General features: G+C 39.0%; 1 protein-coding gene across 3 annotated transcripts in view; it reads right to left on the bottom strand.

Moving 5' to 3' along the window:
- Window positions 1-25,386, bottom strand: part of TRPA1 (transient receptor potential cation channel subfamily A member 1) — a 1,005,076-nt gene that overhangs the window by 26,420 nt on the left and 953,270 nt on the right. For all 3 annotated transcript variants that reach the window (XM_085605436.1, XM_085605435.1, XM_085605437.1), the window contains one exon: window positions 5,000-5,097. In XM_085605436.1, the coding sequence (XP_085461562.1) occupies window positions 5,000-5,097 (98 nt within the window). The remainder of the gene's footprint in view (window positions 1-4,999; window positions 5,098-25,386) is intronic.

Here is a 25,386-nt window from a genome sequence, read left to right as displayed (position 1 = left end):
TGGCCTCCTGTGTGAGCTGCAGGCACATAGCAAGCTTCAAAGATCTTGCATCCTGCATCTGACCTCTACCAGGACGGAGTCCTGATACCCCCCAACTGATGACCAACCAGTCCTGGACCCTTGGAAGTGGTGCTGAGAGTACTCCTCATGCAAAAACCTGAAACTTGAGGCTTAAAATAATTTTCACCAAAAGGTGGACAGAGAACCAACAGGAGACTGGGACCTACCTGCTACCCGATCTGCCTGAAGTGCATCACTTGTTGGGCTGACTTTCTTGGTAGCTCCTGCTACATTCTTCTCCGCAGTAGGAAATCTTGTTCAGCAGGACCTCTCATAGGAAAGGGTATCTGACCTAGTGGAAACCTCGTCGGCTAGAGACTTGAGCTTTGGCCTGCTGGAGATTTTCGGTTTCCAAAAAAGTGACAAAGACCAAACGTGGAAATCTTCACCACGACTTTGTCTAGCGGCATCCCGATAATGACGCCTCTTCCACGGACACTGCTGGCTGCCTTACCGAGCTGAAATTTACCTTCTCAGGAACTGAGACTGGGCCCAATCCACCTCAGGTATCCGTACTGTGCCCTATTGCAGTCAGCCATAACTTTTGACTTTGCTCCAGACACACTCGACAAGATGTCTGCAATGAGCACTTTCCTATTTTAGATACTAGTTTCAATAAAAACTTTAAAAGAATTATAACTCTGGTTTTAATGATTGGATTTCATGAGTTTTCTTGTCAAATATTGTATTACATTGAGCTCTATTTTTCAAAATTGGAGTGGAACTTTTCTTGTGTTGTGTTGTCACCTTATTACTGTTTGTGTTCTGCATAAATACTTAACACAGTGCCTGTAAGTTAAGTGACTGCATTTGTGTCAAGCTACCAGAAGGTTGAGCGCAGGTTAATTTAGTGACTTTTGTTCACTGTGACAATGATTGTGGTTGTTGCTTGAGTAGGGTTTTCACCCCACTCAATCAAAACCCCAAATTCCTAAAATGTTCAATTAAGAAACAATAATTTCTTGAAATCTATCAGTTAATGGAATGAGCAGCAGCCCTTTCTTTGGATTTTCTGGAAAAGATACATGTTAAATAAAATATACTGAAGAAAGTGTTATCAGTTCAGTGTGAGCTGGGGTCATGTGGCACAAGCAACTGCAAAGGCTAACCAAGTGATGAACAGTAATCATCCGGCTCAATTTGTTCGGTGAAAATGTATCACAACATCTCCCTTGAGGCAGTTAGTCTTTACGGTTACTGAAGATGAGAACGAAGGATAAAGGGGCATATTATCAAGAGGCAGCAATAATCATCGCTGGCCGCTCTTAGCGAGAACATATTTATCGCCGGCTATAACTGGCAATTATCGGCATGCTATTGCTGTATTAACAAAGCAAAGTGCAATGGCGATAATTTTTCAGCGATAGCAGTGTTTTCCATGGAACATTGCTGGTTTTCCAGCGATGTTCCATGGAAAACGGCGATAACCTTGCTGATACGACCCTGTGGTCGTATCAGCATAATCCACCCCCATTGTTAGGTATAGGTAAGTCAGCATTTTAGCAGACGTTCGGTTTTTTTTGCCAAAAACTAACGTCTGGTAAAATGCATGGGCCTCCTTGTAAATATCGCGATGTTCATTTAGAGATATTTTACAAGGTAGTCTGTCAGGGGTACGCCCAGTGATGCCCACTTTGCATCTCATTAGAGATGCGAGACTTCGGGAAAACGGGTGCTGACATGCACTAATGCATGTTAGCACCACCTTGTAAATAGGGCGATAAAATATTGCCGCTTTAGTGGCAAAAAGTGCCGCTAAAGCGGCGATACTGCCCTTATTAATATGCCCCATAGTGATTTGCTTTGCAGTGTATTCATACTTTTTTACCCTTGATAAGAAATATAAGAATACTGGATAGTGTGTGATGTGATAGCCCTGTAATACTACAAACTAATAATAGAACAGGGACCAGTTAGGTTAGTATACCTTCTGCAAAAAAGACACATTAACTTTACAGACATTTTTAAGGCAACATGAGAGCTTTTTTGCATTTCTGCACCACAGACATGTTTTTAATAGGCAAATCCATGATATAACAGGCGGAAAGATAGGTTTGCACAGTATAAACGTTTCACCAAAACATACACTACATTTTTAGTTCAACCACACAATTTTTGCATTTTTCTTGTGAGTTGACAGAAGAATTGCTCTTATTTTAAGGTCATGCTGCATACAACATTAACTGTCTTCCAGGGCTTGTGCCATCAGCAGCTATTGCTTGTTTGCTGTCTTTCTTTTCTGTCAAGCCCAAAGGAATATTGCCCAGGTTTACATTTCACATTGCCCTTGTGATTAGCAAAAATGCAATCCTTGTCTGGCATATCACCCTCATAGTGCAATGCAGATTTAGTACAGGCTATGTTAGTTCATGTCCAGGGAATGACCATGGCACGCAGGCCACAGAGGTACTCTGGGTGCTTGCAGCTCCTACTTTCTCCCTATTATTTGTCAGCACCTGCCATGCCAGATTATCAGTCCTGTTTGTGCCTTCGCCGCACAGCACATTAGCATTGGGAGCATGGCTGCTGCACATTGCCACCCTGCCACTTATGGGTGATACAGGGGTAGCATTGAGTGGCAGCAATCCATTATCTAAGAGTGAGGGGAGATTGGGCCAGGTCCACACAGTAGACACCTGTAGACATCACGGACACATCACAGCCATGAACACAGGGATTAGAGCATTTGAGAAAATGATGATGACAATGACCTTGGATTACAGTGCTGATCTGCTCTAGCCCCCGATGGTACAAGTAATGTGTTCTGTTTAGATTACAATTTTGCACCAATTGATGTTTTTTTCTGATCTGTATGGCCCTGCCTGTATGAAGCAGGCTATTGTCAGAGTATGCAGATGAAGGAATATCCAGGACCTGGGTGCCTGAACTGCTGAGTCATGCACTCATAAGGTGCCAAGCCTGGGCACCTTGCACTACCCATGCATCAAACACTTACTAAAACTGTCCATGCTATATTTATCCTGACGATTTATGTAACAGTAAAAAACACTCTTTAGACTGGTGGGATATTTCTTCAGTTGGCTTCTGCAAGAGTATGATTTCAAAGAATTGTGGGTATGCAGACATTATGGTGAGAATAGCCAACATGTTGGAGGGGAGTGTGTGTGTGTGTGTTTGGACACAAGTGATGTGCACTTATGGTCTACTGTTCATGTCTTACCTGTGCTAGGTGTGACAAGGTTCCTGTGTAGGAGTATATACAAGTACAACGTCTACCCAGCAGGTGAAGGAAGCCTCAGTACACAAGCATAACATCTATGTACCAGGTGTAGGCACTGATAGTAGGAGAGTACAGGGACAGCATTGTCCTCACAAAACCTACCTGCAGCAGAAATGTTATAAAAGTGCTCCAACAGCAGACTTGTCAGCTGAGCAGAGAATGGTGCCGCCAATAAGCATGCTGTTCCTTCAAAAACACTTCCAGTGGCAGCTCCTCCGCTAAGGCAGAGAAGTGGCGCCCCACTGATCCAAATGAAAAATAAAATGATAACGTATAATTATAATCATTTTAGCTTTCCTATTGGAGTTAGTGGCTCTCGGGCGGGGTTGGCTGGCCAGAGTAGGGGGAGGAGTGGTTTGCACTCCCTAAGTGCACTGGACTACTTGGCCGGCCTGCACTTTGCATGTTCCCCACCAGGCTGAAATGCACAGCCTGGTGAGGAACATGCCCAGCCTCCCATTCCCAGTCTGAGCACCAAACCACGGTGCTCAGACCATTCACAACACTGCATTGCAGCATTGTGATGGGCTCAGGGGAGACTGGGAGCCCCGGTGCTTCTTGCTGATGGACCAGAGACAGGAAGGAAAAGAGGTGGTGGCCAGACGTTTTCAGTAAGTGGTTTTTTTCTTTTTCACCCCCACCCCCCGGGTCCGGTGGTAGCCGATACTGCTCTGAAGTGGAACCTTCAGTTAGTTGAACCACACCCTGGGAGCGTGAGAGCGCCTAACATTGCCTACATTCACAGACTGCTGATCCCTTCAACCTTTCCTCAGGGGCAGCTCACCCCTCACACTGATAAGGACCTCAGCTTCAGGTGCACACATCACACTCCTTTAACCTTCCCTCAGAGGCAGCTCACCCTCTCAACCTGACATGAACCTAGAATTATCGAACACACACCACTCAACTTCACACTGGAATCATCCCCAAACTAGCCCTCTCATTCTCACTCACAGTCATTCAGGAGTACCTATTTTACACAACCCATGCATGGCACAAAGTCCACTTACCCTCATGACCTCTTAACAAACAGATGACGAACCGTCTCCTCCTTACTCACAGGCATCCATCAGTAACAAATTATCCTTGTTTAAATGGGGCCACTCTTTACCCACTTACACTCTTTGCACTCATGACATTTGATTCAGCACAGTACTCTCATTCACAGACAGCAATACTCCACCTCCCTTTTACTATCTTCATTCATAGGCATTTAACCTACATCATCCAGTCACCCTATAACCACCCAGAGGAATCTATCAGTGCACACTATGCACATTCACAGACAGCACGCCCCACAAAGTCATGTATTCAAACATTTAGCTATGTATTTATATCCCGTAATACCCAATTATGTATGTACTCAGCTACTGACGCTTCCATCGTTTCACTGACTCATTCATCCAACCGTTGACTCCATCCACAACCGAAACTTAAGAATCAAGAAGCACTTTCACTAATTCAATGGCTAGTCTTCTTGGATTTGCCAATGATCATTCACTATTACAACTACTTTAATGTGCTTTGATGTTTTTGTTACCCAATGTATGTAACATTTAATCTTTGTTTTTTCAATAGTCTTTGATCACTCTATTTTTAATTCTAAAGGCTGTGGAACACTGTACAATTTGACCAAACTGTATTTTTGCACTGTCATTTTTAAAGGTAACATACATTACATTACATTTTATGAAGTACCTGTTTTTTTGCTTGGAAAGCTCCAGCTCCAGAGCTGTGTCTGTCACTGGCACCTCTGGTGAATATTCCTCACATGCAAATATATACTGAAGGAGACCCTGGAAAATAATAGATTAGAAAGACTATTTACATTTTTCAAGTAATGGGCATCTCTATTTCTGCAATTTACATGATGACCGGAAGTAGAAAAATATGAATCAATGCAAAACACTGATGAATGGAATGCTTGAATTAATGCCAGCCACTAGTAATGTCTATGAACCTCATTCTATTCCATAATTTTTTGCTTGCTATGCCACCATATACAAGCATCTGCCATGTCCGAAGGTCAGATCGATACAAAGAGGGAGAGTATAGCCTAAAGTGATAGGTCACATCTGCTTTGTACAGGAACACACACACACCCATAAATCTTATAGGCTTTTTGAGCCCTCTCATAATACGGACAGATACGTACTTTTGTAAAGGAAGCGATGGGACCAAAATGTGAACCTTCCATTGTCACTGAGTGCAATTCACTAAGAAAAGCACAAAGTGATTTATGGAAGGCCCACATTATTCGGAGGCAACGTTCACTACTCTAGATTGAATTCAAGTCCATTATTTAGTGACTCACTATAGATAGGGACCAATCAGATGCAAATTGGCGTTGGCAACTCTCCAAAATGGACAGTCTGGCTCAAACAGCTAGACCATATGCTGTCTGTATTAGAACTCAAATAACCCCAAAAATATTTTAGCCTTGCAGGACCTCATCAATGAGCTGCAGCCTAAGACTCATGACAATGGACATTTTTGTTTTTACTACTACGTATATTCTATGGGTTGGGTGGCTTAAGACGCAACATTGGTCCCATGTTTGTAAGTGTCAAATCTGAGCAACATTCATTGAGGGACACATCCCTAATACTTCAAGCTGCCTGGACTTAGGAAGCACCTCCAATCCCCAATGTGGTTGAACAGTACACATACTGCCGAATAGACTAAGACTCCCCCCCCAAAAAAACCAGTTGCCAAAAGGAAAAAAAGAATTGAGACAGGTTACGGTGATGGTTGGGTGCATCATATCTAAAGAGATTTGAATGAGCACTTATTTAATCTGGCTTTGGAAATAGCACATATTTCTGTGTCGTTCCATGTAGTTGAGGTTGGATAGCCTCCATCATGACTCGCTTGAGAATAAAGGATGCATGCAGCTATTGCTTTTAGTCAAATGTTTGTTGCTAGGTGATTAATGAAGTCCAGTAGAACATTAGAATCATTCTAATGCCCTTAATTGCTTCACATACTTCCCATCCAAAGTAGTTTTAATGCAAGAACTGTAGACACTGCAGCTCGGAAACAGCATTGATGGTGTCTCTGTTTTTGAGCTGTTCTAGCTACAGTGCGTTATCTGAAGGACCTATCAACAATGCAAGTGCATAAAAGCAGGTGCTAACCTCTGGGCTGAGCAAGCACAACTCTTAATGATACAGGCTCCGAATTGCATCTGGGAGATTTGTTCTTTGCCCTATTTGACCAAATACATTTTATGAATGGGTCTACATGGATCCACACTATTGCAATCCAAGCGGTGTTAGAGGACACACCTGCCTAGTCTCAATCCCCAGGGTAATGGTTGGAACCCCAGCATTAATTAGTGAAACTGAAACAAATTATTTTCCCCCGTGTTCATGAAGAGGAGGTTTTGTGCCTGAAGGATCATAGGCATGTTTGTCATCTAGCCCTAAAAATACCCAGCCATTTCTGACTTTTGACATATTTAATCCATTATACCTCTGTTGGTTTAACCCGGTTGATGCAAGTATTAACTGTTTAATACAATTAACTATAATGGTTCCCAACATGCAGAACAAATTAAGCCTTACATTATCCCTTTTTCGGAATCAGTACATGAGAAGGATTCTGGCACACATATTTTGCTGTAGAAGTATTGAGGCCCACAGAAGTGTTGTTCCTATGGAGTACAAATGCCATTGAGTAGGATGGGAGGTGTATTGTCTTGCGATATTTTATGACTGAACCCTTTTGGCTCCTAATGCACTCTGTAGAGATGTGACGTAGGTGTTACAATGCTTAGTTTACAGTTACACACAGCAGAATAAAGATATGTAATACTAAGCACCCGGTGTGGTGTAGTCATTGGCGGGTATCCAGGCTGGGAAGATGCTACAAATGGCGGCAAGATAGGGGATAGGGGATAAGTAACCAGAAGAATTACCATGCTCTCCCAGAGAGTTTGCCATGGTCCAAACAAACTGCTTGTGCATGCTACGTGTATCGCTGTCGAAAAACGGAATCAGCGCTTCATGCACTTGGAGTCAAAGCAGAACTCCAGCCACTGCTGAGCAGGTGAAGACAATGCAAGCCATACATAAAGGTTCTGCGCTGCCTCACAAGATAAAGTTGTACATTATATGGAGTGTTAACGTTGAAAGTGGACTCAACTGGGTTTATGAAGCGCAGCTGCTGATAATCATAACCAGGTGGTGATCAAGCAGGTGTTAGAAAATGCAAATTGGCATTTTGAAGAAAATAAATAAATGACTTACTGAATGCACTGAAGAGAGTCTTCGTACTACAGAACTCAGTGAAGATGGCTCAAGGAGAAATGTTTGGGGTTGTGCTTACTGAGCCATCCATACTTGAAGTGGTTCATTCACACAGCTGCCATGTGGACCTCAGAAAACCCTTCACAGGTCTTCGAAAAATAGGGAGCCAGGGACAACTCTCGGAATAGTGACATTTTTCAGATGGCTGTAAAGAAAGTCATGTTTCCAGCTCTCATAAAGATGAGTCAGAGGCCTGCACGTTTCAAGGTATCACAGACGAGTTGAAGACAGCTAGCCACAGGGATCCACCCAAGGTGTCAGTAAGTTCCACACTGGTCTACAATGATGCTGCATTCCTGAAAACACCACCACTTTTGACACCCCCGAAAATCAAAATATTGCCTATAGATGGACTGCATGGATAGAGAGATTTCATTGATGCACTTCAAGAGACTGATAAGAAAAAGATTTCCAAGTATCTAAAAAAATCTCATTGGTGATGTTGTGAAAGAAGTCAGAAAGAAAATGCTACGAACTGCCAAAGAAATTACAAATTGTCAAATTTAAGAAACGCTCAATCTCAAATTCAATCCAGGGCCAGAGATGGATTATGAAAGATACATTTTCAGTTAAGAATGCCAAAATGTTGGTGAAAATATTGCTGATTTGTGGAGAGACTCAATATGAGTATCGAACAAAGGAAGTTCAATGAATTTAATGATGAGGAAGCTATGCAACTTAGAGTTACTGATGGATATTTGTCTGATTCATTCAGACATCGATTGCTGAGAGAAATTCTTAGTCTGGAGCAAGAGTTGATGGCTGCTAGAGCTGAGGAGCATTCTGAAAGACAAGCTGCTGACATGGAGGCCAGAGATGCCCCGAGTGAATCAGTCATGAGTATAAAAAGTAAGCCCAAGCAAAAAACTGAAGGACACAAAGTGATGTCTATACGTACAAAGAAGTTAAGTGGAGTTTTGTTTCCACACAAAGGTAAATGTTCTACCATTGGACAAATATGTAAAGGATGTGGGAAAAAGAACCATTTTTTCCATGGTTTTTAAACTGAAGGAAAAAGTAAGTGTGACACGGCTCGAAGACAAAATAGCTGCCAAAATATTCCATAGGCAATGTTCGATGTAACCCCACAAAAGGTGAAATCAATTGAGGCAAATCAATCCTGAATGAAGTCTATCTTCAACTAAATCATTTTTAAGCAGTTTGCCGGCCTCAATACCAAGTGAAAGTGAGGAAGATAGTTGCACCATGTTGATGTTTACCTCAGAGAAATGTGCGCATGTCGGACATGCCAAACCACCAAAGTTATACAACCATTGTCCGAAATTTCCATTCAAAATAAATGATTGATTAAAACCTTTCATCATATACAGTGGTGTATAAAACAAACATAATTCCTGAAGAGAAATACAATGAATTATCTCCATTGTCTTGACTTACGCCATTGAAAACCAAATTGTACACCTGGGCTGCATTGACGTCCATAAAAAGACAAGGTTCATTTGTAGCGATAATGAAACACAAGAAAACAAAGGTGCAAGCACCCATCCATGTGCTTCTAGTGCCTGTTTGCACAGTTTTCAGTACCACTCCTAATATGGGACCAATTTCTGTGAATTAGAAACATGAACGCTCACAATGGAATAGTAAGTACATTTGCTTTGATGTTTTATGGCTTGAGAAAGCTTAAGACCATGAAAGTAAAGTTACATATTAATGACAATGTCCATCCTCTTGCTCAGATACATAGATGAGCTGCTTTCCATTTAGAAAAAGGAATCATCACTTAAGCATGACATTATTGAGCTTTCAACTGGTAAGATGACATGGGTTTCTCTCATAGTGGTTGTGCCCAAAGGGAGACTAAAGGAGCTGAAAGTATATGCGTTGATATGCATCAAGCAAACAAGGCAATTGAATGAGAATGACATCCAGGTCCACGCATTGCTGACATGATAATGCAATTAAATGGTACAAAGGTCTTCTCTCGACTTGATTTAAATAAATGTTATCATCCGTTGGAACTCAAAGAAGATTTCAGGTTTATTTCAAAACTTTCTACACATGTTGGTCTGTTTTGATACAAGAGACTCAGTTTTGGTGTGTCATCGGCTGCAGAACTTACATTTCCATGTGTTCCTGTGTGGAAAGCCTTTTCAGCTGGTAACTGATCATCAAACTTTATTGACTATCTTTTGCAATCCAAAAGCCAAGTTGACTCCTCGCATTGAATGGTGAGGACTACAATTATAAGAGTACGATTATAGCATTGTGCATTGGGCAGAAAAGAATTAAAACCCTGCTGACTTCTTTTCCAGACCGCCCTTACAAGGTCAAGGTACTCTATCCAAGACAGCTGAAACCTACATTAATCTCAGTGTAAAATCAAATACGCCAGCTGGCATATTTTTTGCCCAGATCATCAATACCACAAGACATAATAGTGACATGCTGAAGTTGAAAGAAATAATCACACATCAATTGTGGAACCAAATAGCCCAACCTCTTACCAGTGTTGGTGAATGCCAAAAGTGCAAAAAAGTTAAAGATGAACTGTCTATAACTCAGGTAGAAGTTATAGACAGAGCGTAGAGATGCCTAATTCCGGAGAATTTGCAACAGAAAATAATTAAAGTGGCTCACGAGGGACATTGTGGTATTGTTACCACCAAGCGAGCTCTCTAAGAAGAAGTTTGGTTTCCATATTTAGATGAAAGGGTTGAAAAAAAACTGCAGGCCTGTCATCTATGTAGATGTCTTTCTACCAACATTACTCAACATATTCTTACCATGTCAGAACTCCCTAAGCATGCATGAGAGAGAATAGCCATTGATTTCTTTGGTCCACTCAATAATGGACATTAACTGATGGTAATTGTGGATGAGTACTCACCTTTTCCGTTACTAGAGGATCTCTCATCCACAGCTCATGAGTGAGCGATTGAGAGACTCAACGGCATCTGTGCAACATGGGACGTTCCAGACACTTTGAAGTCTGATAATGGCCTGCTGTTCAACATTTGAGAATGTAAGGATTTCCTGGAGCATCTGAACATAAAGCGTCAGACGGGTACACCTTTGTGGCCACAGGTCAACAGACTTGTTGAATGTTTTATTAGTACGCTAAGAAAGCAGTACAGTGTGCAACTCTTGAGAGGCTGAGTTTAAAAACTGTTTGGAATTCCACCCTACGCGCCTATTGATCAACACCTCACTTGACCACAGGTGAAAGTACTGTGATTTTGATATTAGGGAGAGCACTGACAACCAAGTTACCTCAATGGACCAACAAATGAGAAGGAAGTGAGAATACAACTCGCATAAAGGACTTGGATAATAAGAAAAAGATGAAAGCCTATGCTGACATGAGGCGACATGCAAAGAACATTGAGTTTAAGACAGGAGATCTAGTGATTGCCCAACAACCGCAAAGGAGAAAAGCTGATGCTCCATATGATATTGCACCTTTCCACCTTGTGTCCATCAAGGGACATATGGTGACTACCCAGCACCCTGAAAAGTCTGTTATTGGAGACTCTTCTCACTTTCAGAATTTAAATCATCAGTCTTGTGATCAAGATGGTGAAAGAAGGACTGAACTGAAACACTCAGTGACTACAGTCTTCAAACATCTCTGACAATGAAGATGACAGCTCCCAGCTTCCAGTAACCAAATCAGGTTGAATAATTAAAGCGTCAAAAAGGTTGATTGAAGAAAGGTAATTATGTGAGTGGGGTGTTGATTTTGATTTTCAACCAGTAAGCAAGCACTGGCCACTGGCACGCCCTCTCATTCAGGAGCAACGCCATCAGCCTCCAGTTATGGGGTGTATGAACAATACAAAGCATATGGACAGCCTGGCACAGCAGGTCTGCATTCTGTAGGCCAACATGGTTGGGACGCCACTTGGTGGATGAGCGTCTCATTACTGAATGGTCATTTGCAGTGAGGGAGCACTCGGACGTGAAGCGGCTTGGAGCTAAGCGCATGGTTCAGCCCTTTGGTGTTGCACTACAGCTTTATGGAGAAGTATGGGAGGAGATGGTATTCCAATGGGTGCTGTCATCCCAGCTTTAAAAACAAACCTTCAGGTGAAATGACCGACCGAGTGAAACTGGCACTGAAGAAAACCTCACGGCTAAGACACGTCTGCCACAGCGTTTGACAGACATTTTGAACTATGCATGATGATCAATACCTCGGCAGAATAAACCCTATTGAAAATTCACCTGAGCAGTGTCCAACCGTTCTAAGTGTGCATGGGGTGTTGATTTTTTATTTATATATATATATATATATATATATATATATATATATATATATATATATATATTACCTACTGGCGGTCGCCAGTAGGTAGTTATAGTTAGGACTACGTTTCCATAGGAAATCCGCAACATTCTATTTTGAATAACTTTGGCGCCGGTCGACGAATCCTCGCAAATTTTTCAAAATAGGTGGGGCGCTACGCTCCGCTCCTACCCTGAAAGTCTCGGGGGGATTCGTCAAGCGGGGGCTGAGATAAAAGGGGGTCCCAAAACGCGTTTTTCCCATGCATTTTTCCATAGGACCTTTAGACAGGGCTACAGCCCGAACGGCTGAACAGAATTACTAGAAATTTGGCAGAGAGGTAGTCCTCAGATCAAGGAAGTGCCTTTTGTAGGTTTGGTGTAAATCTGTTCAGTAGATTCTGAGAAAATAGCCTTTAAATCAATATATATATCTGAGCCAGCTTACGGTGCGCTTACGGTACGCTTACCGTACGCGTACGGTGGCGTGCGCGAGCGCGATTATGATTGGCTCTTAGATCTTAGTAAACATTCGAATCGGCCGAAACCAGGAAGCGGCGGCCGCCATTTTCTCTCTCGCACTGAGAGAGATGATTAACAAACAAAGCACAAAAACATTTAAAGGGGCTGTTTTGACAGCTCCCACACACATAGCCATGTACAGGGAGTCCCCAAAGATCCCCCAAGGCCAAAAACGGAATTTTTATTTTTTCGCTAATTTCGCCGATTAAGCTTACCGTACGCGTACGGTAAAAAAATATAAAAAAAAATAAAATATCCACACTAACCCCACCCCGTGTGCAATTGGTGTCCGAAGGTCACCAATTGTGCATGGCATATCACAAAAGTAAAAAACGAAAAGATTAAAAAAAAAATATTAAAAAAAAAAATTATCCACACTCTCTCCACCCCGTGTGCAAATGGTGCCCGAAGGGCACCATTTGTGCATGGCTTATAACTACTGCGAAAAATTAAAATATTACCTTTAAAAACAAAGTGCATCATATGTCCTCCATGTGCGCACGGTGCGCGAAGCGCATCGTGCGTACATGGCCCATCTAGCGTAACGTGGGCACGCGGTGCGCGTAGCGCACCGCGTGCCCAACGTGCGTGCACGGCACTAACTGCGTAAAGTGGGCGCGCGGTGCGCGAAGCGCACCGCGTGCTCACTGTGAAGCGCACCGTGCGCGCACGGAACAAACTGCGTTAAGTGGGTGCGCATGCCACTAATGGCGTAAAGTAACTTAGCATTTAAAAAACCGTACAAATTCACTGAAAAAACCATAGGTTTCACACACGTTATAGTTAGGAATTAGCATTTAAAAAACCTTGCAAATTCACTGAAAAAACCATAGGTTTCACACATGTTATAGTTAGCGGAAATTTTACTGATAAAAAACCAATGAAATTCCCCCGTTATAGTTAGTGCAGGCAACTATAACTCACGCGACCGCAATCTTCTGCTGATGACATATGTGTCTTTATGAAAAGAAAATATTTGTAATATATGTATAGCTAAAAATGTATGGAAGAAGACATGGGTAAATAAGTGTCTAAATACAGTATTAGCATCAGCAGAGGATTGCGGTCGCGTGAGTTATAGTTGCCTGCACTAACTATAACGGGGGAATTTCATTGGTTTTTTATCAGTAAAATTTCCGCTAACTATAACATGTGTGAAACCTATGGTTTTTTCAGTGAATATATATATATATATATATATATATATATGTATGTTTACTATGTCTATTGCCATTCCAGTTGCGATACACTTAGATTTGTTTTGCACCTGTCACTTTAAAAAAGAAAAAAACACACCAGGTGAAAAAAATGGTTTAAAAGCCCTGCATTGACTGTGTATCGCGTCATGTGATCAAGGGCCTTTGGGCCCGAAACGCGTCATGGCTGTGCTTTGTTGGAGCAGACAATAAAATAATACTTACAGCACCAAATCGTGGTTCGAGCACCTGTCTTCAGCGGTAAAGCGAGTGCAAGAAAGGAGTTGCAGTCATACATATATATATATTCACTGAAAAAACCATGGGTTTCACACACGTTATAGTTAGGAATTAGCATTTAAAAAACCTTAGAAATTCAGTGAAAAAACCATAGGTTTCACACACGTTAAAGTTAGGAATTAGCATTTAAAAAACCTTAGAAATTCAGTGAAAAAACCATAGGTTTCACACATGTTATAGTTAGCTGGACATTTTACTCGTAAAAAAACCAATGAAATTCCCCCATTATAGTTAGTTCAGCTAACTATAACTCGCGCGCCCGCAATGCACTGCCGATGACGTCACATATTACATCACTCATGACATGGTCAGTGACATCACTCATGACATCACTGATGACATCTCAAATGACATCACTGATGACATCATCCAGTGAATGTGGGTTTTTCTGAAAATTAAATATGTTTTATATATGTATATCTCAAGGTCGATGGAAGAATAAATGGGTATATAAGTGTCTAAATGGATGATTTGTTTTTGAAAAATTGATTGTGTAACTGACTGATTAAGTGTATCATAGTGAATACATGGCTTAGTGAGTAATGTTTAAATATGTAAATATCTGTATCAGTCTCTCACTTTGTGTATAAGTGGCTGCATGGGTTGGTGAGTAGCTACATGGGTGTCTATATAGGTTATTAGTTGGTTTTTTGAGTATCAGTCTGAGTGTCTGCATGGTTCGGTGGGGGGTATTACGTAGTGCATAGGTGCATGAATGAGTGACTCACTGTTTGTATGTGTTGAACAGAGCATGTGTGCAGGACTGCATGGGTGGATGAGTGTGTGTATGGGTGTGTTAGTGAGTGAATGACTGTCTCAATAGTGTCTTTATGAGTAACTACATATGTTTAAAACTAGTATATGTGACTATTGGTGTATATATGTGAGTATATGTGAGAGTGAGAGATTGAAAGAGTTCCTGTATGAATAAGTATGTGTTTCTATAAGTGATTGTTTAAAAGACTAAGTATGTGTAAGTTTCCGTAGAAGTAAGTGTGGTGGTGTGTGTATAACTGTATATGCAAGTAAATGTATGTTTGATTCTTTATTAGCATGAGTGACTATGTGTGTGAGTTGCTCTATGGATGAGTGGCATTGTGTAACAGGATGTATAGGTGTATGAGTACATATGATAAGTGAGTACATGTATGAGTGACTGTATTGGACTGTTGGTGAATGAGTGGATGTGTATGTGGATCTTAGAATTACTGAAGAGGTTGTTGTAACTGTTATTGGTATGTCCATTGTTTTGTAAATTTTAGTCTCTATTTTTGAATGTGTGTGTCAAAGGTTATATTAGGGGAAGAGGAGGTCTGCCACTCTATCACAAGGATGATGTCATCAGTGATGTCATCAGTGATGTCATTTGAGATGTCATCAGTGATGTCATGAGTGATGTCACTGACCATGTCATGAGTGATGTAATATGTGACGTCATCAGCAGTGCATTGCGGGCGCGCGAGTTATAGTTAGCTGAACTAACTATAATGGGGGAATTTCATTGGTTTTTTACGAGTAAAATGTCCAGCTAACTATAACATGTGTGAAACCTATGGTTTTTTCACTGAATTTCTAAGGTTTTTTAAATGCTAATTCCTAACTATAACGTGTGTGAAACCTATGGTTTTTTCACTGAATTTCTAAGGTTTTTTAAATGCTAATTCCTAACTATAACGTGTGTGAAACCCATAGTTTTTTCAGTGAATTTGCAAGGTTTTTTAAATGCTAATTTTTTTTTTTTCTTCTATTTTTTCTAACATATTTTTATTTTAATTTTCTTACCTTTTATAAAGACTATGATTTAATTTTTTTAATTCTTTAATATGTTTTTTTTTATATATTTTTTAAAATAAACATGTAAAATTTATTTGCAGTACTTTTTTTCTATTTTTTTTTTTATTTTTTTAGTACGCGTACCGTAAGCTCACGGTAAGCGTACGGTTTACGCAACGTCCGCAATTTTCCTACGCTGCTTGCGTATAGTTACGCAATTTGCGTAGCCGCGCGTACTCCGCGTGGGACGCGTACGCGTGTACGCTACACGCGCACGTTACGCGGAAGTGTCGGGTAGTGACTGTTATGCGCATGCGCACAAGCGCATGTCTTTTTTACGCGCATGCGCACTTTTGCCGTAAGCGTACCGTAAGCGTACCGTAAGCGTACGGTAGGTCATGTGATCATGAAACACAACTTTTGATTGGTTGAAACTACTTTCAGTTCTAGAACACTCCTACACCACACCCATTCCCCTCATTTCTGCTTGTGATCCCTTGGGAGAAGGAGCTGGTTTGTCTTTGGGATACGATGGCAGAACAGCAGAGCTCTTCTGAGAGTGAGGCTAGCACTAGCAGCACTGTCTTGAGGCAGAGATCGAGGAAACAAAAGCCCTCTTATGTATGGGATTATTTTACTTTTCCTGAAGGCCAGCAAAAGGTAAATGCACCCTTAGTGACTTGTAAGCTGTGTAAGCGTGTACTTTCTAGAGGTAATCCTAACAGGAAGTATTCCTTTGGGAATCACACCATGAAGAGACACCTCCAGGATGTACACAGAAGGACACATGGTCATCTTTTTGGAGGTAACTCTTCAGAAAGACAAGCCAGTACATCCACAGCAGCTCAGCCTGGACCATCATCTGCAGGGCTGACTCCTTCTTCTGCAGGTCAGGTGAGCCCTTCATCTGTGGGGGGAGAATCTCCTTTTGCTGGCCCTCTGGAAATCAACCCTCGATTTCGGAAGGTTGATATTCGATGCACATTTTGTCAAGATCTAATTTGCTATAGGGAGACCAGTGTTTCCCTAGTGAACAACAAAATAGATCAGCACATTTGTCGCTTTGAATAATTTTCCCATGCTTCCTTTCCTCTGTCCCTGCATGAACACAACGGTTCTTTTAAGAGCCAACCTTATCTTTCATCTTTTTTTTACATATGTTTTTAAAAACTTTTTTTTTTTTTTTTACCGTACGCGTACGGTGCGCGTACTTTTTTTTTATTTTTTAAAAAAAACACTAAAAATCAATTATCACATTACAAGGTCCTTGAGAGACTACAATTATTATTATTGACTTACCATACTCACTCAAAAAAATATTTATTCATTTGTTTTTAAAAAAAATAGTTTTAAAAATGGTTCTAGTTTTCGAAATTTTTCTATATCTATCTGGAAAAAAAGAAAAAAGTATTAATATTTTTAAAACATTTTATAATACAGTACACATATTTACATTTTTTTCCCAAAAATATTTTTGCCTTATTTTTGCTGTTTTCAGAATATATTGCATTTCACTATAAATTGTGAAAGCAATTGCATTCATCATTTTACAGCGGGCAAAAAAAAATAACAATCACAAAGATTGTATTAAAAAAGCCCTGATTCTTTTTTTACTTAAACTTAACATTATAGAAATGCATAATATTCTAAAAAAATATCATCTAATACCAATACTTATTTCTTTAAAATACCGTCTGATATGTTTGTTTCAGAAGTATAATCACAATATTATATCTCAAATAACTCCAAAATACATCTGATTTCATTTCCTTTAGACCAAATAGTAATTTTAAATTTTTTTTAGGAAAAAATTTCCAACGGTAATCCAATAAAATTCTAAAGTTTAATTTGTCCAGATCTCACCGATTCTCTGTAACATTTTGGTTCACGAAAATTTTTGGAATAATTTATTAAGTCCACAATAGAATTGGTTACTTTTCCGCATGGCCAAATAGTAATTTTTTAAATCATTTTTTAAAAAATTTCCAATGGCAGTCCAATAACATTCCAAAATTTAAAATGTGCAGAAGTTACCGATAATCTCTAAATTATTGGTTTTTCAAAGTTTCATTAAAAATTTAAAAAGTCCACATTACAATTGATTATCTTTCCATTAGGCCAAATGATAATTTAAAAAATCTTTTTTCTACAAAATTGCAATGGTAATCCAGTAAAATGGTAAAATTATTTTGTCGAGATCTTGCCAAATCTGTCTAAAATTTAGGTTTCAGGAAGATTAGATAGGAATTTGCTAAATCAAAAGGCAAACGTTGTTTGAAAATCAATTGGGAATCATTACACAGTGTCCAGCCTTTTTCACATTTAAGATAAACTGTGTAATGTCCAGAAGTAACAGTAGGTCCATCATGGAAAATTATTGCAACAGTTACAAAAGTTTTTCCTGAAATTGATAATTGCTGTCCTGTAAACTTCTTTATTAAAGTATCCAATTTTGAACCATCAGCTCTACATCGTTGCATCATTAAAATTACATACTGTCCGTATTCCTTTAAAATTAATGTTGAAAACATGTCAGAATTACACTCACTACATTTCATGCTATGATTAGCATCTTTAACTAATTTTGCAAAAGTGACTGTTTTACTCTCTGGCAATGTCAAATAAATAAATCTTTCATTATCAACAATAGAGCCACATATATTATAACAATTATCACAACTATGTTCCCATTTATAAGAGAGACCAAAAAAAATGTCAATGGGAACTCCTTCTTCTTCCACTACCTGAAGAAAATACATCAAAAATTCATGTGCATCTTGCTGTTCATTTTGAGAAAACTGTGTTCGTCCTGAACATACATCTAAAAGTTTTCTAATTTCAGTAGCACTTTCTATTTGAGTTTTATCTTTACTCAGCTTTTGAAAAAGGAGACTCAGCTCTGAACAGAATCTTTTTCCCTGATTTACTATTATCTGCTCTTGCAAACTTTTCAGATAAAATGCAACATTCAGCACTACATTTGCGTAGCAGTTGACACCAGAGCTATTTTCAAAATGACATCCTACAACCTGTTCTTCATTTTCCTTTTTCTTTTTGCTTGCAATTACATCACTCCTCTTTTTTTTCCTCTTCTCTACATCTTCATTACAGATATTCTCATTTTTTCTTTTACGAGAAACTACACGTTTCTCCAACACAGGATACTGACCTAAATGAGGAGCATAGCTTCTTCTTAATCTATTATACTCCTTTACACAGTTTGTATCAGCACTAACTTTTGAGTCATCAAAGTCTATCATGAATAAACCTGATAATGTTTTCACTCGTGACAAAGCTACATATGCCATACCTTCTTTGAACACAGTTGAACCAATGTTCACAAATGCACAATCTACAGTCAATCCTTGAGACTTGTGAATAGTTACAGCATATGCTAGAGAAAACGGAAACTGCTTCCTACGTACATATAAGTCTTTCACAAGCATAAAACGTACTGTACAACGACAAATATCTTTAACTTCTTCTATCTGATCAAATTTTATTTTTAAACATTCAACTCCTTCTTTTTTCTGGTAATTAATAAAACCCACAACTCTTCCCATCGCTCCATTAACTAAACCTTTTTCAACATCCAAATTTCTCCTTAAAAATACTCTACAGTTCATGCAAACATATAGATTTTTTTCTAATCCAGCTGTTTTGGAGATGTTCTTCTCTAGTGAGTCCAATTTATTTTTCAGTTTGCCTGTTACTGTGACACTAATTCTTCCATCCTCAATTTTGTCCACTGCTTCCAATTTCCTGATCTCTTCCTTTTCCAATTTCAAAAGCTCCTCATTGAATATTGAGCATTCACGTAGAGTTGGCATTAAGCAGATGACACTTTTGTTTTCTGCAATGTTCTTGTATATCTTCTCTGCAACTATTTCTTCCTTTGGAAATAAATTATGTAGCAGCCGACTCTGTAATGTTTTTTTGCCAACTTCTGTGAGTAGTCCAATCCTGATATCTTTCAGAATACTTCCATATTCTTCATCGTTTGCTTGCCTCATATTAGTAGTAAGTTCCTTGTACTCAAAGAAGGACCAAATATTTGTATTTCCGATGCTTCCCAATGACTTCTTCGTGTCTTCATGTGTGACAGTATTAAACACTGGTTGTCCTTTAACTGGAGTAAGTTGCAAAAGATCTCCAAAAACTATGACGTGTTTTCCACCAAATAACATGTCATAGTCTGTCTTCAAAATTTGCTGCATTCTTAAATGCACAAAGGCAAGCATTAAGTTTGATACCATGCTCACCTCATCAATAATGAGAACTTGCATCTTCTTCAATACTCTTGAAACTTCCAAGGATGCTTCTCCAGTTAGCTTGTTGAATTGTATTTTGTTCTCATGCTCCACTGGTAACATTAGCAAACGATGTAAAGTGATTCCTTTTATGTTATATGCTGCTAACCCAGTTGGAGCAGTAACCACACAAGACAAAGTAGAATCCGTTTTTTGCTTTAGGTAGCTTCTGATGACTTTTATTAGGAAACTTTTTCCAGTTCCAGCTTGTCCGCTTACATACATCCTGATTGGATGAAATGATGTGCATGAGCACTCTTTTTTTTCATGTAGAAATCCGTGATCAATTTTGTTTTTGATCTCTTCATAAATTTGTTGCTGCTCTTGATTCAGTTGTCTTTCCAAATTTTCTAAGTCTATAAATTCTTCTTGAGCTTGATTCATAGCCGTTTCCACTTCATTCATGGCTATTGATGCTTCATTTTCAATGATTGGTTGTCCTAGGGGATCTTGACTGAGTGTTCCTGAACTTTGGCTGTCCTGAGAACTATCTCTAGCGATTTCTGCTGCAATTGTAGTTTCCTGATCAATTTCTTCATTTAACATTTGCAGATAAGTTGAGAATGTACTGCATTGTATGCTGTCTTTGCAAGCATTAAAAGAATCTTCATAGCTCTGGAATTCTCCCAGTAGTTCATCCTCTGTACGCCATGGTTTAAACAACTGTAAAAGAGCCAAGTAGTAAAATTCCTTCTTGTCAGTAGTGTCGCAACTCAGCTTCCGGTGATTTATCAAACTTCCTTTTGTTTGCTTCACCAAACATCCTTCTTCACCAACGACTTTATATTTTCCATTATTGATGTCTTCTGTGGCTTTCCGTGAATAAATGTAGTTCTGCAGCACTTCATAGAGACACATGTTCTCCAGATGTTGACTTCTCTTGGGATAATATGTGTCCAACATGTTTGTTTTCAAAATATCTGTACTTTCTGGGTCATTCTCGGCCAAATATTCAATTTCTCCTACAGATTTCAGTACCCGATTTCTCATTGCTGCAAGGCCTAAACTTGCCCAAATTATTCTTCTTGACTTCGAGTAGAGACTTGCAGAAGATAACCTATCTGAACATTCGTAGGATCCAATTTCTCGATGCGATAACATCTTCAAACTGAAACTATACAGCTTCTTACTGACAGTCTTCTCGTGAGAAATCTCTTCCCACATTTCCTTCAATTCTGTTTTTTCTGATTTCGTAATGTAAGACGTTACATATCGAGCAACAGCAATGGAATTGTCAGCTACATACTGTATATCCATGTTAGCGTTCCACATGGATAAAATGACTGGGTTGTAGTCATTTATATTTTTTGATTCTTCTATTCTTTTTAGGTTGTAGGTATTCTTAGGTGATTTTCTTGTGATAGTATGTCTCACAGCTGACATAAAACTGTTGACTCTTCCATTTGAAAGAACAGGTCTAGGAAATCCAAATCGACATTTAGTGTAGTATTTTTCTTTGCTCTTGTATTTCCGTCGACAGTATTTTCCACACCGATGACTTTGGAAACGTAAAACTTGCTCCTTTAACTTGTTCTCTTCTGTGCTTTTTGGTATAGCACATGTTGCATATTCTTCAATGTAAGATAACACTGCTTCATCAGCATCTGTTCCAAACTTTGGGGCATCCTTGATCCACAACAGCATATGAATATGAGGAGCACCTCTTGCCTGGTACTCTTTTCTCCAAAAGAAATCCACTACTTCTCCAAGGGATGGATTTTTTTTATTGCAGATGAAGGACATCATAGCCTCAAATCTATGATTGAAATATCTGCAAACATTAACCGGATCCAATGAGCACAGTTCTCCTGCTGTCTTGTATTCGATGTTTTTAATGTTTGAATTGGCCTCTCGTAGAAAATCCAGTAAATCATCCCAAGCGTACTCGGCACAGCTTAGGGTAAGGAACCATGTTGGTGTTCCTAAATTCCGTAACATGCATTTTAGTTCACCATGGCGTCGGTACCAATATTCATTTGTCCCACGCTGACAAGCCATCAGATTGATCAGTTGTGTTTCCAAATGATCATCTCGGTGCTGCACTTTCTCCATAAAATCCTTAGCAGACACATTTTGTAAATGTACTCCACTTTTTAAAATGTGATTTACTGCATAAGACAGTGCAGACAAGTCGCTTTCAAATAAAAGATGGAACAAATAAGGAATACTTTGTCGAAATCTGGGATCTTCAGCATATAGTCTTGTAGTCCGATACTCAGAAGCTGGAATCTGTTCTGGACGTTCATCGTATCGTCCTCCTTTTCCTTTAGGAAACAGCTGGGGAAAACATCGAGCTTCCAAGCTCTCCTCCCATACACTCACGGGAGTTCCTTTTGCTTTCTTCATCTGAAAGAGATCAATATTGTCTCCCATAACTTCTTTCGAATGAAGAGGATGTATGCTAAAATGTTCATAAATTTCTTCTTCCTTTGACTTGTCCACTTTTTCAATTTGTCCAGTTGGTATTTCTGTGTCTTCTTGTAAATCTTCTTCTTCTTCTTCTTCTTCTTCTATATAAATTGATTCATACCATTTGTTATTTTTTTTCAAATACAAATTTGCTCTTTGTACTTTCCGCACATCTACCAGCTCCTGCCAAATCTTCTTATTCTTTGTAGGTACACCATTAACCAGAATAATTAATGGTTCAGTTTCCAAAGTATCCGCATCAATAGTTTCCATATTTTTTTTCAAATCCAAGGGCAAATACACCACTCTACCTTTTAAACCTCTCAGTAAATCTGAAGGAGGTAATTTACCAGTTTTGGGCTCCATACGTACTATGGTCTGGAACGGATGAACACATTGAATGAGTATAGACTCATATGTATTTAATTCAGAAAGTTCAGCAGGAATAGCATCCAATTCTAAATTATTATGTACAGCTCTGGTCGGCATTCTATTTTCCTCTAACTTGTTGTAACAGTATTTACAAATACGCTGATCTTCACCCAATTCAAAACAATTTTCTAGAAATATATATGTGGCAAAATCCTTCCACTTATAATTATCTTCATTTTCACTCTTTCTGTAGAGATCAACATTCCTAGTTTGTTTTCTATAATGAGTTCTGCGGCAACAAATACAAGTAAAATTTGGTCTTTCATTAGAGACTATTGCAAATTTTGTTATGTGATCATTAAATGTGTTACTTACAGAGGGTTCTACATTCTCTTCCACTTCTTCCTCATTTACTGTGTCCTTCTCTGCACTGTTTTGTTCAGGACCAAAGTAACAAAACTGAATTTCATCAACAACCTTCTCTACATCTGATACTGTTCCTCGGAACAGAGCCCTATTCAATTCATTTAACTTTATTGCTGGACTTTTGGCAAAATACAACCGTCTCACAAACTTTCTCATTTCAGTATGATGAACAGCCAGCATCCTAAAATGATGGAAAACACTATTGCACACTTTTCTAGATAGACAAGCCAGAGAATGAACCTGCAAACCAGTATTCTCTCTCACTCTGCATGGATCCAGACTTTGAAGCACCTTAATCTTCTGTTTTACACTTTTTTTACTATATTCTCTTAGAAACTCTCGAAATTTGTCAATAGATTCCTGACGCACAGTGCAAATACTACTACAATTCCAAGTGTACACTGGGGCTTTAGGACGTCTCCCCATTGCCTCATCTGCCATCACTTGTACCTCATCTCTTGGAACCATTATCTCCTTCTCCATTATGCAACCATTTGTTACTTCGTATGAACGACCTCTGGTGTCAACTGCATGCAGCAAACTATTACTTTGAAAATAGCTCTCTTCATTAAAAAAAGGTTCACTACTTGAACTATGCATCCACTTTCCTAAAAACACTTTACAAAAGTTTGTTCTGTTCACTACACTTTTCCTTTTGCTATGTGATTTCAGTACATTAACCATTTTGTCTAATGTACGCATCCTATTCAAAATTAATATGAATAGTTTCCTTTTTAATTCTAATGCCTTTGCTGCAATGGCTTCAATTTCTTTTTTTCTCTTGTAATATTTTGCCTTTTGCTTATATTTCTTCACATCCTTTATCAAATTGGACATAACTCTTCTCTGAAACATTTTTCTACGTATCTCTTTAAACGCTGTTTTTCTGTTTATGTAAATCTTTTCAGTTGCAGAAGGTATATTTGCATTAACTAAATTCTCAATTTTTTCTTGTTCTGTTCGTTTCGTAACATTCTTTCCAGTACAGACATTTTGTACATTTTTCCTTGTTTTGAATATATTTTTAAGAAATTGTTTTTTCTGCTTACCAGAAGATTTTTTCTTTTTCCCAACATGAGCATCTTCTACTAACTTTGGTCCTCCAGTTGTCTTCAAATATAGTTTTTTTTTTAGCGTTTTTTGAACTCTGGATTTTGTAGGCATCTTAAATTTTGTTCACTGCTCTTCAGCAATACCTGAAAAAAACTAAAAAAAAATTCCTTTATTGTATTTAAATATATTACTACATTTCTTTTCACAATAGTCACAAAACGAAATTTCTATGCCAATTTGAATGCACACTAACTGCTCTTTTTTTTGGGCAAGTGAAAATCACTTTTACAAACTGTCACATTATGAAACCACTTTTCAGATTTTTTAAAAAGCCCATGTCCAGACTGCTACACTACAGCAAGGGCAACCAGCCTTAGTGATGCTGAATGTATTTGCATTACAGACTGAAACCTGAAAACCCCACTCGCTTGTAAATACTGTGCATGATTATACATGGCAAGCACATGGGTGTGTGCTAAGAGTCTGCTTCTTCCCCCAAAAATTCGCTCCCCCTTTCCATCTAATGCAACTGTGAAATCACCAGAGCAATACGCAATAAATCTCTGCCTATAATTCCTCTCTGCACACAGAGTCATGTTTTCACATTAGTCCCAAAACGAAATTTCTTTGCCAATTTGAAAGCACACTTACTGCTCTTTTTTTTTTCGGGGCAAGTGAAAATCACTTTTACAGACTGACACATTATGAAACCACTTTTTTTGATTTATTTAAATGCACATGTCCAAACTGTTTTTTCAGACCACCACCATGTGTATTCTCGGTGACTGCCTACACTCCAGCAAGGGCAACCAGCCTTAGTGATGCTGAATGTATTTGCATTACAGACTGTAACCTGAAAACCCCACTCGCTTGTAAATACTGTGCATGATTATACATGGCAAGCACATGGGTGTGTGCTAAGAGTCTGCTTCTTCCCCCAAAAATTCGCTCCCCCTTTCCATCTAATGCAACTGTGAAATCACCAGAGCAATACGCAATAAATCTCTGCCTATAATTCCTCTCTGCACACAGAGTCATGTTTTCACATTAGTCCCAAAACGAAATTTCTTTGCCAATTTGAAAGCACACTTACTGCTCTTTTTTTTTTCGGGGCAAGTGAAAATCACTTTTACCGACTGACACATTATGAAACCACTTTTTTTGAT

The sequence above is a fragment of the Triturus cristatus genome, chromosome 5_1 (assembly GCF_964204655.1).
Source record: "Triturus cristatus chromosome 5_1, aTriCri1.1, whole genome shotgun sequence".
NCBI classification, from domain to species: domain Eukaryota; kingdom Metazoa; phylum Chordata; class Amphibia; order Caudata; family Salamandridae; genus Triturus; species Triturus cristatus.
The sequence above is the reverse complement of the archived record's forward strand: the minus strand, read 5'-3'. Positions and strand labels throughout refer to the sequence as shown.